The 12,901-nt window shown below is 40.5% G+C and overlaps 1 protein-coding gene across 1 annotated transcript in view; it reads left to right on the top strand.

Moving 5' to 3' along the window:
• The window catches only part of ANO4 (anoctamin 4), a 166,306-nt gene that overhangs the window by 16,789 nt on the left and 136,616 nt on the right, over nucleotides 1–12,901 (top strand). Inside the window, exon 2 of the mRNA XM_079773483.1 lies at nucleotides 8,351–8,440. Coding sequence (XP_079629609.1) covers nucleotides 8,351–8,440 — 90 coding nt within the window. The remainder of the gene's footprint in view (nucleotides 1–8,350; nucleotides 8,441–12,901) is intronic.

The raw sequence follows: 12,901 nt of genomic DNA, 5'->3' as shown, positions 1-12,901 counted from the left end.
TCTTATCTCCCCCCCCCTCTCCCTAACTTTCCCCCTGTAATTTGAAAGTCTATTTGTTGCTTTACTGTCTCTGTATCTATCTTTTTGTTCATCAGTTTATAATGTTCTTTATTATCCATAAATGAGTGAGATCATGTGGTATTTTTCTTTCATTGACTGGCTTATTTCACTTAGTATAATATTCTCCAATTCCATCCAGGTTGCTCCATGGTTTCTAAAAGGCTTTCACAAATATTTTTCCTACATCTCATTTAGTCCTCACAGCAGTGGGTGAGGTGAGATTACCTGTATTTTTCTGTGGCTCAGGAAATAAAATTGCTTGCTCCAAAGTACAAAATTAGTTATGGATAGACCTAAACTAAGACTCATGTCTTTAATTTCTTATGGGTGGTTGTTTTTTTGTTATTAGTTTGTTGTTGTTTTCCTTTCACTGTGACAGTTTTCTTTTTCTTGAAGATGGGAATTAGTTGACTTTGGTGTATTCTCATCACGTTATCTGGCAATAGACATTGTTTTGAGAACCGTACCTGATGCTTCTTAACGGAGCCAAAGGAATCTGGCTGCCCTTATTGAATAGATCCTAAGCATAGATGAAATGACATATTTGTTTTCCTATTTGTAGGGTGGATTTTTGGTGTGGTCGGAAGATAAGATCTTCCACATGTGAATAAAAACGATAAGAGCTCCTTAAATGGACCTCTGTTTTATTTCTCATTATATTGAAGGTCAATGTGATGTATTTAAGAACAGTTAGTGCTATGGTATAGAAATACCAATCATCCTCATTTGAATCACTTCCTCTTTGTGTTTTTTTTAGAGATGTGTGATGTGAGGTTAATAAATAAGGGGTTACTTAGGAAAACAAGCTATTTGGGGCCTTGGTGAATGTGGGCATTGGTGTCTGTGCTCCTTGCTGTCATATGCTGAATAACAAACTTGTGTCTAAAAATACATACCAGATTCTTCCCTTCAATATTTGCATTTTCTTTTCCCTTTCCCGAGGAACATATGCAAATATTTGTACCTATATGATACATTTAGATAGAATTTTCCCAAGACTCTTTTCACAACCAAAGTGAATGAAGGAAAGCTATAGAAAAGGCAACATGAAGAGAACCAAATGATTAATTTCTGGAAAGAATATTGTGCTTTGGGAAATTTAGAACTGCACCTTCTGCCTGTGCTATATCAAATTATTTAAGAAGCTTGGAGCCCAGTCAGTGTGACTCAGTTGTTGAGCTTCGACCTATGTATGAACCAGGAGGTTGCAGTTTGGTTCCCAGTCAGGGAACATGCCTGGGTTGTGGGCTCCATCCCCAGTGTTGGGCGTACAGGAGGCAGCCGATCAATGATTTTCTCTCATCACTGATGTCTCTATCTCTCTCTTCCTCTCTGAAATCAATAAAAATCTCCTATCTAATAAAGAGGGAATTTGCTAATTGACCATCACGCCCTCACAAAGATGGCGACGCCCACAACCAATAAGGAGGGAATATGCTAATTGATGGTCACACCCTCAAAGATGGCAGTGCCCACAGCCACAAGATGGCGACACCCAGTCACCTCAGCCCTGCAGGGGTGGCAGGAGTGCAGCATGGCCAGGCCCACCCCCAGGCAGGTCCTGCTGCTCCGTGTGCCTGCCTCTGGAATCCCCCAGTCCCTTCAGCCCCCCAGCTGCCCAGGGCTGGCCTGAGGCGCAGGCAAGCCTCAGTGGTGGCTGCTCAGCCACCCAGGGTGAGCCTGAGGTGCAGGCAAGCCTCAGATGGCAGCTGCCCAGCCGCCCAGGGCAGGCCTGAGGCACAGGCAAGCCTTGGATGGCGGCTGCCCAGCCGCCCAGGGCCACCCGAGGCTCAGGTAACCAGGACCGGCCGAGGCTTGAGCTGCTGGCAGTGGCAGCAGCAAAGATGTGATGGGGGCATCGCCTTCCCCTGATCGCTGGGTCGCCTCCTGCCCCTGAGGGCTCCCAGAGTGTGAGAGGGGGCAGGCCGGGCTGAGGGACACCCCCTCCAGTGCATGAATTTTCATGCACCGAGCCTCTAGTATATATATAAAAGAAGAAGCTTGGAGAGATTTAAGTAACTCAAGATTATACAACTATAATGAGTGACCTAAACCCTGAGCCTAGCCTAAACCCTTAACCGTGGCCATCAGTTAGTAGTAACTTCTGTTATTTAACTCCCTGACTGAGAGGCGAGAGGCTGATGTACAAGCTGTCATGAGGCTTGTTGTCCTGTAAGGACATACTCGCTCTTCTATCCAGCCAAGCCTTCTGGATGCCTGGATTTATCATGCAAGTTAAGAGAGTAAATAGCATGATACTGATGCTGAAAGTTTCATGGTTTCAATTCTGTAACCCCTCCTAATCCTTAGTTACTCTCTTCCCTCCCTCTGTGAGTCCCTGTCATCATAACAACAGACCTCAGCATCCAGAGATTGGAAGACCCCCACCAAGCTCTGCCCACAGGACACACCTATCCGTCCTGCCATTTGGAACATTGAAACTCAGATTCCCAAGCCCCCTTTGAAACTCCTAGTGCAGGGATGCATTATCCTTAGGGGGTGACTATCTTGCCAATCCAGGGACACATGGAAGCAATTTTGTAGAAGCTCAGCCATTGCCAGCACTGGCAGAAGGAGTGGGATGATTATTTCAATTTTCAACCTGGGGAAGCATCTGACCGCTATTAGCCAAATGTGGTTCTCCAGTTAGGACCCATTTCAGAATTGGGTCCTTAAAACTACTCAGTGTTACTCATCTGAATAAATATCTGTAGCTTTTGTAGTGACTAATGGGGGCGAACTGATCTGTTTGTGTTTTTTTTTTTTTTTCCTACTCATATAAAGCTGAGCTTTATGCTGAAAAAAAAAAAAAGGCCTGTCATGTCACTCGATTTATAGTTACACAACACTAATATGAAAAGGTGTGTCTTTTACAGTAGCACTTTAGGCAGCATGCTCTGTTGCAAGGCCTTTTAGCTCATGGCTCACTAAGTAGATTTTGGAAAGTTGAGAAACAGAGATGGAACGTTTTTCCAGAACCAGTAGAATGTCCCACAAGTAAATGTAGGGTTTTCAATTTCAGATCCTCTGGAAGAGCTGAATTCATTTTCTTTCTTCCCTCTTAAAAGATTTATCTTGGACACTGGCTGATGCGTAGACTGTCTGTTCCTCCCTCCCTTCTTTTTTTTTTTTATATATATATTTTATTGATTTTTTTTACAGAGAGGAAGGGAGAGGGATAGAGAGTTAGAAACATCGATGGGAGAGAAACATCGATCAGCTGCCTCCTGCACGCCCCCTACTGGGGATGTGCCCGCAACCCAGGTACATGCCCTTGACTGGAATCGAACCTGGGACCCTTGAGTCCGCAGGCCAACGCTCCATCCACTGAGCCACACCGGTTAGGGCCCTCCCTCCCTTCTTAAAATCATTCTCTGTCTTAGTCCTGTCATCGAGTTCACTTGTGGGGAATTGAAAGCAGACTCCCGTTTCAAAAAATGGTGTCTTTGCAGCCTGTTAAGTCCAAAAATATTACATTTGAGGATTTATTTTAGATATTTATTTAAGTTTGGAAATATCGCTGCTTCTTAGTTTGAAATATGCTGCATTTGAGGATTGATATTAAATATACCTGTTAGGACAGGAACTACCAATTTTTATTTCAGAAGATAAATAGCATGTAGAGACAGAAGCTCAGATCTAGCATCATTTATTATGCGGAAATCACAGAAAATACCATTTGTCCCCTTGGTATTTATAAGGCTATACTGAGTCCCCGTCTTTTGTGTTTCATGGGGAAGGTAAGATTTGCTTTGTCACGATTTCCTTTATTTCTGCTTAAATATGGAATAACTATTCCAAGTCCAAATTACAGGGTTGTTTTTGTTTTTGTTTTGTTTTTACTGACTTGTGTGTGTGTGTGTGTGTGTGTGTGTGTGTGTGTGTGTGTGTGTGTGTGTTATTGTTTAATCTAGGCCCTAAGCCTGGAATTGACTGTCAGTGTACCAAGGAGGAATATGTTAAATAAATTTTTGTTGTTGTTATTAACCTTCACCCAAGGATTCTTTCCCTCCATTGATTTTTAGAGTGAGTGGAAGGGGTGGGCGGGGGGAGAGAGAGAGAGAGAGAGAGAGAGAGAGAGAGAGAGAGAGAGAGAGAGAGAGAGAGAGAGAGAGAGAGAAAGAAACATCGATGTGAGACACATCAATTGGTTGCCTTCCGCATGTACCCTGACAAGGGCTGGGGACCAAGCCTACAACCAAGGTACATGCCCTTGACCTGGAATTGAAGATGCAACCCATTCAGTCTGTGGGCCAATTCTCTAAGCACTCAGCCAAAATGGCTAGGGCTCACATAAAATTTTAGTGGACCATGATGATTTAACACTATGAGCCAAATTATTTTTAATAATTTTTAATAGAGTCCCCCCAAATTTTAACCTCTTCATTTTATAAATGAGAACAATGAGACTCTTTATTTAATGGCTCAGGATCACATAAAAATGGAATTCAAATCCAAATCAGTGTAGTGTCAAAATCTGTTTTTATGCCACTTTGTGTTAATTTGAAAGTATAGAACTGTCTATATTTGATTGAATAAGAAATTTAAATGTACTAAACTGAGGCATTATAATATAGTAACTAAGAATAGTGATTTGATGGATGGGTGGAGAGCAACGGAGAGTGGCAGTAACGTAAGTTATATTGTCTTCTATCATAGCAGAAAACAAAAAGTAATATGTAAAATTGATCAGGAAACAATGGGATACACACATGGATGTGTCCAAAGAAGTAATAATGCAAACTCTTAAAAGAGGTTGTACTGGAGGGAATAGGACTGGGATTGATAAAGAATAAAACAAAAATGTACTCATAATTTCACAACTGAGAGATAACTTCTATACCCACTTGGAGTTTTTTTCTGTCTTTTTTCTCTAGTCACATAAAAGACCTTTTTAAAAATATATATTTGAGACATATGTATAACTTGTTTCCTTGTATCCACTTTCCTCACTTTTTCATTATATATTAAGTATTTCCATATCATTAAATATTCTTTAAAGATAGACTTTAATGACCTGAATGCCTCCTTTATATTACTTCTTTTATGAATTCCTCTACTCTTAAAATGTCTTTCAGCAAAAAAAAAAAAAAAAAAAAAAATTAACACTTTGTAGAATTTTAGTTATTAAAAATTAGAGGCCCGGTGCACGAAAATTCGTACACTGTGGTGGGGGGCGTCCCTCAGCCCGGCCTGCCCCCTCTCACAGTCTGGGAGCCCTCAGGGGCTATTGGTAAATGTAATTCTCTTGTTTCTAACAGCTTATATTGTGACTGCTTGGATAGAGGTGGTATTAAAGACTAGTTAAGAACATGGATTGGTATTATATCTTTGCAGCTCAGTAGCGGTGTGACTTTGGGCAAATTACAGCTTCTTATTACACCGACTTTTCAAGGTTATAAAGACTAAATGAGATAATAAAGTACACAGCACAGAGCCTGACCAATAGGCAGCACTGAATATCCCGTGTGTGTGTGTGTGTGTGTGTGTGTGTGTGTGTGTGTGTGTGTGTCCTCATTGAGAACCCTTTGGTTATTGGACAGAACAACGGTGATTGGCCTTAGTAGAGGTTGAAAAGCATCAGAACTTTCAAAGTAGCTGGCCATGGGGAGGGAAAGCAAATAACCCATTTTTAAATCTGGGCCAGCAGGAAGGCATCTTTGTTCTGTCCCATTGAGCTACGTCTTACAGGTAACTTCAGACTCTGCAGTGAGCCAGCTGCATGCATTCATTTACCAAGTTCACGGCTGTGTGTGCAGTGCTTGACAACCACTGAAATGCACGCTGGTGCCCCAAAGAACTGGCTTATGCTTTTTTCTCATTATTCAGTGGCTACGTAGTTTCTATATAAAGGCCCATGCTGCTCTAATAAATGATTATGGATGGTAAAGTAATGGCTTCCATTTACTGAGTGCTGGCTATGTTATAGCTGAGGGCTTTTCATGCATTATCTTATTTAGTCCTCCTGGCTACTCTGTGAGACTGTTACTATCATTTCTATTTTATAGATGAGGAAACTAAGATTGATTGAGATTTGGTGTTACCTAATAAGAATTTGAGTGCTGCTCTACCTGACTCCAGAATCTGAGCCTTTCGCTTTACTTGTAGCTCTACTGCCTTTGTTTCATAATTACTGCAGAGCCTCATTCATTGGCTCACTCGACATTTGTTGAGGTCCTACTCTGTGCCCCCACACAGAATTCTCAGTACTGGGTTATAGCATGCAGACAAAAGTTCCTGCCCTCCTAAAGCTTACCTTCTATAATGTTAAGTTACTTGTGTCCATTTCCCTCCTAGAAAAAATGTTCCCCATAAGGCAGTGACTGCGTCTTATTGATTTTGGGGGGAGAGGTGGTAACTGACATTTTATTCAAGATTAAGAATAATCCCTGGGCATATGAAAGAATTATTTCTACAAAATATTGGAAGCTAAGGCATGCCACCTTCTGTTCGTCTGTTTATTTTAGCACTGGCTTTTAGCCCTTCCAGACTCCTCAAACTGGAGAAGTTCTTACTGGTACTTTATAAAGCATTTGGGGGTTTATTATTATTTATGATAAAGTGGCTTTTTGATATCTTGGTTTCTTTGACTTACTTAAATGTTTTGTAAGTATATGGGCCAGCATAAAAATCATCTTTCTTTAGAATACACTAAAAATAAATTAGACAAAACTAGTACCAGAGGCTTAATTACATGATACAATAAATAAAAATATTCTGATATAATTTTTAAAATTCATGATATAGCAGAAAAGCCTAACTGTGAGGGGGAAAATCGTGATATATTTTATTCTGTGATATCAAGAATCCTATCTAATAAAAGAGTAATATGCAAATTAACCATCACTCCACTACACCAACAAGCCACACCCCCCAGCCAATCAGGAGCGAGTATGCAAATTAACCCGCCCAAGATGGCTGCAGCCACTGAGCGAGCAGGAGGCTTGGGTTTCCCCGGCAATGGAGGAAGCCAAGCTTTCCACACACCCTGGCAGGCCCAGGTCTCCACTCAAGGCTACAAAGTTTCAATTATAGAAGATAAATAAATCCCAACAAAAATGGCTGCGGCGACTGAGCGAGCAGGAGGCTTGGCTCTGCTCAAGGCTACAAAGTTTCAATTATAGAAGAAAAATAAATCCCAGATACCAGGGCCTCTGTTTGGGTCTCTGGGGGGCATGGCCGGCCTGAAAACCACCACAGGCCCCTCGCCCAGACCACCCCACACCCCTAGGGAACCCCCAGCCTGATCTGGGACACCCTTCAGGGCAAACCAGCTAGCCCCCACCTGTGCACCAGGCCTCTATCCTAAACCTTGATTAATCATTGTTAATTTATTAATCATTGATAAATGATTAAGAGCATGGATTGGTATTATATCTTTACAGCTCAGTAGCGGTGTGACTTTGGGCAAATTACAGCTTCTTATTACACCTCCTTTTCAAGGTTATAAAGACTAAATTAGATAATAAAGTACATAGCAGAGAGCCTGACCAATAGGCAGTACTGAATATTCTCGTGTGTGTGTGTGCAGGAAAGGGCAGTTTTGGGGGACCCAGGCCTGTAGGGGAGAGCAGTTGGGGGGGACCAGGCCTGCAGGAAAGGGCAGTTAGGGGTGACCAGGCTGGCAGGGGAGCAGTTAGGCATCAATCAGGCTGGCAGAGGAGTGGTTAGGGGGTGATCAGGCTGGCAGGCAGAAGCGGTTAGGGGCAATCAGGAAGGCAGGCAGGCGAGCAGTTGGGAACCAGCAGTCCTGGATTGTGAGAGGGCTGTTCGACTGCCCTTGAGGGGTCCCAGATCGGAGAGGGTGCAGGCTGGGCTGAGGGACACACACAACCCCCCGTGCACGAATTTTGTGCACCGGGCCTCTGGTATTAAATATTTCCCTACAAGTGAATTGTTATAATTGTAAAGAAAATGGTATCATAAAATATTTGTGTTGAATGTCATTTATTAGCCAGGTAAAGGTTGAAAATAATTTTAAATATCCTTGGGGATAGGCTACCCTGTAATAATCTTTGCCCAGGAAGTCATCAATAAATACTAGCAAGTATGTGGTATTTCAATAAAGTAGTTGCCTTATTTTTACCTTGGAAATGCAATTAAACCTTTTTGGTCCCATGAGGAGCAAATGGCTGGTAATGTTTCTCATTTTTAAAGAATCATTTGTCCAAGATTCCTGGCAAAGCAGCTGGCTGTTCGTTTTAGAGTTTGACATTGCTTCTCCTTGGGACCTGATGCTGGGCTTTCTGATAACCAGTGCAAACTCCATGAATATCTTTCGTTTCTCTAGAAGGAGGCTACCAGCTGGATATGCAAATACTCCCCGACGGCCCAAAGAGTGATGTGGACTTTTCAGAGATTCTTAATGCAATTCAAGAAAGTAAGTTTCACTCACATTTTAAATTTATCGTGAAAGAAGAAACTCTTATAATACTTGGGAGAGGTCCCTAAACCTAGAAACCTTGGATGCCAGACTTTTAAATTTTAAAAAATGCAATGATGTCTTAAAGGAGATATGGGTTAAATAGTTTTGAGACCAGAAGAGATCCTTAGTGAAATGCAGGTTTAATTTGTAAAACTGTGAACCACATAATATTGGGGTCTTTGAAGAAGTCTGGTGGAAAACCGTAGTGGAATTATAAATTCTGTATATGGAATATGCTATACTATTTAATAAATCACTAGGTATTGTAATTTTTTAGATTCATGGAGTAATAATACTGAAAGAAAAATCTATAACAAACCAGAATACTATTCCTTTGCTGAGATGTAAGTAGTAGGAAGTAAGTGTTGATGCAGTAAGCCAAATTCAATAATTTATTCTCCAAAACGGGCATCAGGAGTCATTGATGATGGGCTGTGACCCAGAATTGAGCCCCCCTCTTCTAAGCATTTTGAGTAATCAAGGTTTATTCTTCTTAAGCTACTTTATTTGTGTTTTATGGTTTTCACTAGGAATTTTTCCATAATTAATACATTTACTCCAGTTATAGGTTTAGCCTTGAAGATGGGTGATGCAGTTTCACAAACTAAGTCATTAACATTTCTGTTTTGTTATTGGAGCTCTTATTCTAGGTAATGATGCTTCTCTTTACATAGCAATGTTGCATTTGAAGGATTTGGATGTGAAGATCATTGCATTACATAAAGAAACACTGCAATTTCAAGCATTTTTAGTGACCCCCTTTTGTCATTATACTACCCTCCTGACCTTATGAGATACTATCTCCACTTTATAGTTCGGACGACTTAGGGTGAGAGAAGTAAAGTATCAAGGTAAAGTATCAAGATCTGATAAATAATGGAGACCAAACTAGAATTGAGGGTTAATTCCTTCATGAATGTGCTCAGTATAGGTGTTTAAACACACATAGGTGAAGGATCCTAAAGTTGAAGAAGATGAGGCTGAAATATTTTTGATGAAGAGTGTAAGAGGACCAGCTATTTGTTCTGGCTGGACAGTCCCTTCAGATTAGGTTCATGAAGAAAAGAGAAAAATTTCCCCAGGAGAATAAAAATCAAATTAATAATAAATATTGATTTAATTTGACTGTAAATTGCCTTTTTAAGGGCCAAGTATATACAGATTGATTATAACTTAAATAAGTTCTTAACATTAAATGTATCTTTTAAAAAAGTAAAAAACCAAATTAATAGACATTAGACAGAAAATAATTTTTCATGGAAAGTTATAAAATTATGTAATTACATTATTTGATGTGAAAGATGATAAAGCATACAGTGCTGAAAGGGCTTAAAAATATTTTAGCCCAGCTGGTGTGGGTCAGTGGTTGAGCGTTGATCCATGAACCTAGAGGTCACTGGTTTGATTCCTGGTCAGGGCACATGCCCAGGTTGTAGGCTGGATCCCCAGCAGGGGCCATGCAGGAGGCAGCAGATGGATGATGTTTCTATCTCTCTATCCCTCTCCCTTCCTCTATAAAAATCAATAAGAAAATATTTTAATAAATGATACAGTGGCTTCCCTGCAAGTCAGGAGATGATTTTTTAGGGCTGAATGAACTTATATAAAAATTAACTAAATGTTTATGAGACTATTTTTATAGTAATTTTTGTTAGCACATCTTAGTAAAGACATTTGTATATGACGTTTTATAGTTTAGAATGGTGAATTCGTTATGAAGAGATAGAAGAGTTTAAGTTTGTGAGTACTTAATATTTAAATTAAAAAATAAGAAAAAGAAAGTGTTACTTCACTTTAAAATGCAAATCAAATTTTTTATTGATTTAAGAATTTTCTAATCTATTTTCATGTTAAGAACTAAGTTTTATGCTAAGTAGGTTTGGGAAGCTGCTCACATAGACTGGGTTATTTCTGGTAGGAAAGATTTGGGCTATTTATTCACCTTCAGTCTCTATCTGGATTCCATATGGGCTTCAGATGTTTAATCAGTTCATTGAAATTTCTAAGTATAAAAATGCATAGTTTGGTTCTTCAAGGGACTCTACCTTATATTATTTTTTTTAATTTCTTTATTGATTAAGGTATCACATATTTGTCCTCATCCCCCCATTCCCATCCCAAACCCCTCCCCATGCATGTCCCCACCCCCCTGTTGTCCATGACCACTGGTTAGGCTCATATGCATGCACACAAGTCCTTTGGTTGATCTCTCCCCCTTATCCTCACCCTCCCCTACGTTCCTTCTGAGGTCCAACAGTTTGATCTATACTTCCTTGTCTCCGGGTCTGTTCTTGTTCATCAGTCTATGTTGTTCATCATTTCCCCTAGATGAGTGAGATCATGGGCTACTAGAAATACACTTATAAGAACCGAAAATGAGACAAGCAATAATGGTTATGCTGAGAGGCAAATGAATCAGTCTAGTGAGTTTCTTTCTGGGCCAACAGTTCTTTTGAGTTCCAGTTTCAATGTCAAACAGTTCCTTATGTGTACATGTCAGCAATGATATTTCAGTTCTGGATGGTGGATAAATGGTGGTAGTGCAGGTCTGACCCTCTCTGGTTTGGTCCTGGGCAACCTGCAGTGACGCACAGCTGCTGACTGCTAGTATGGTATGGTGTTGTCAGTGTCTTCTATCTCTGGACTGTTTCTTTTCTGTCTTCATGGCTGAAGTAGTCCTGTCAATTCCTCTCTGTTGCAGGAATCCACATGGTCTCGGAGTTGTTTTCTGAAAATATACAAACATATTCTTGACCAAAAGTTAATAAAGGAATCTTTTCTATAAATTTGACTTGCGATCCTTTTTCATTTTTGCCCAAACGATTTTCCTTTGGCTTGTTTTGACACCATGTATGTTTTACATGGGTGTCTTGCTGTTAGCATTACAAATGAAAGTTAATTTTCTAAAGTAAAAATTTTCTAGATGTAATTTACTTACAGGATATTTTTCCTTACATGATATTCTTCTATCCCCCCTTTTTAAATTTAAATATTAGGAGGCTTTTGGAAATTTTATAATGTAGTATTGATAGCTTTTAAATTTTAATTTTTTGCACTAAAATATGACTGCTTTAGGTTCATTATATGTTATGCAATTTTGCCATGAGATGAACTACCAATTAAAATTTTAGTTAACACTTTAGGAACAGCTTTTTGTCCAGTACAATTAATTTTTCTAGAATATTCGCTTATTTCAATTAGCCAATTTAAATTAGCCTGAAAACTTGACTACTATTTTCAAATTTAATACTCTAACAACAATCTTATTTTACCCTGTAAATATTAGGGGAAAGGATTATTTGCCTTCTTGAGTAGGCCCTGAGCATTCCTGGTGCTAGGCTGGATTTAGATATCAAAAACCCACTTCCCCACACCATGGGTACAAGAAAATTCAAACAAGTCTTGTTGCAGTGAGAGGGCAGCTGCTGTTGGCCAAGTCTCTGTCTGTTACCTGGGTCCCGATTTGAGCTAGGCATGGGAAGCTAAGCAGCCATGGGGGTAGGAGACCTCCCTCAGAAAGGGTGAGGGTTCAGGCCCCTGCAAAGTTGGGAGGGTGAGGGTCTGTGCCCCATCTCTGTTGACCCCCAAGTTCTCTCCTGATGTCCCCTCTGCAACTGTGCCTGTCTTAGTTTGTTCCTTCCCTGAGGAATCTTACCCATCTCTGGCTAACCAGCCATCCTCCAGGGCCAAGCAGGGTGATGTGAGGTTCAGTTCTTTCTCCTTGGTAGCCTATGCCCCCGTGGCCTCCACGCCCAGCACCTGCCTTGGGATCCCTTCGCCTGCTGGCGGGGCCCCAGCACTGATCACATATCTTGAGGAACCCCGGTTTCTTCTACAGGGAGGGCCCAGCTCGCCCCACTGGGCGAGAGACAGATCCATGGTACCAGCCATCACGAGGCTTCAACCTCGGCATGAACAGAAAGCTCAGGCAACAGCTGTGGGCAATTGGATTGTGAGAAGAGGGTCCCTCTTGGCCAAAAGGGCAAGAGGGGCCAATATAAAATGCTCAGGTGCCTTCCCAGGGGGCCCTCTACACAATGGAAGGGATTAAATCCTTTCATGTCCTTTTGAAATGAAAAGCTTTGAGAGACCAACATATAAAAATGTAAAAAATTATACCATAGGATTTAAACATCACTAAAACTTCTCTCCTACATTTTTAGCATGATGATGGAGAGAGTTCATTGTTTTCTTAGAATATTGTGGAATATATATATGGCCTTCAAGATCAAGATAGAAGTGTGTGTGTGTGTGTGTGTGTGTGTGTGTTTCAAACATTTCTTGAGTCTGAGATAGGCCACACTCAAGAAATGTTTTAAGAATTTTGTTTTTAAAACAACCCTAAGTAATAGCAGATACAAATTTCTCCATTTTATTTATTTATTTGTTTGTTTTAATTCTCCCCCAGAATATTTT

Source organism: Cnephaeus nilssonii, assembly GCF_951640355.1.
Source record: "Cnephaeus nilssonii genome assembly, chromosome: 6".
NCBI lineage: Eukaryota > Metazoa > Chordata > Mammalia > Chiroptera > Vespertilionidae > Cnephaeus > Cnephaeus nilssonii.
Note: the sequence above shows the minus strand (reverse complement) of the source record. Positions and strands in the feature narration are given on the sequence as shown.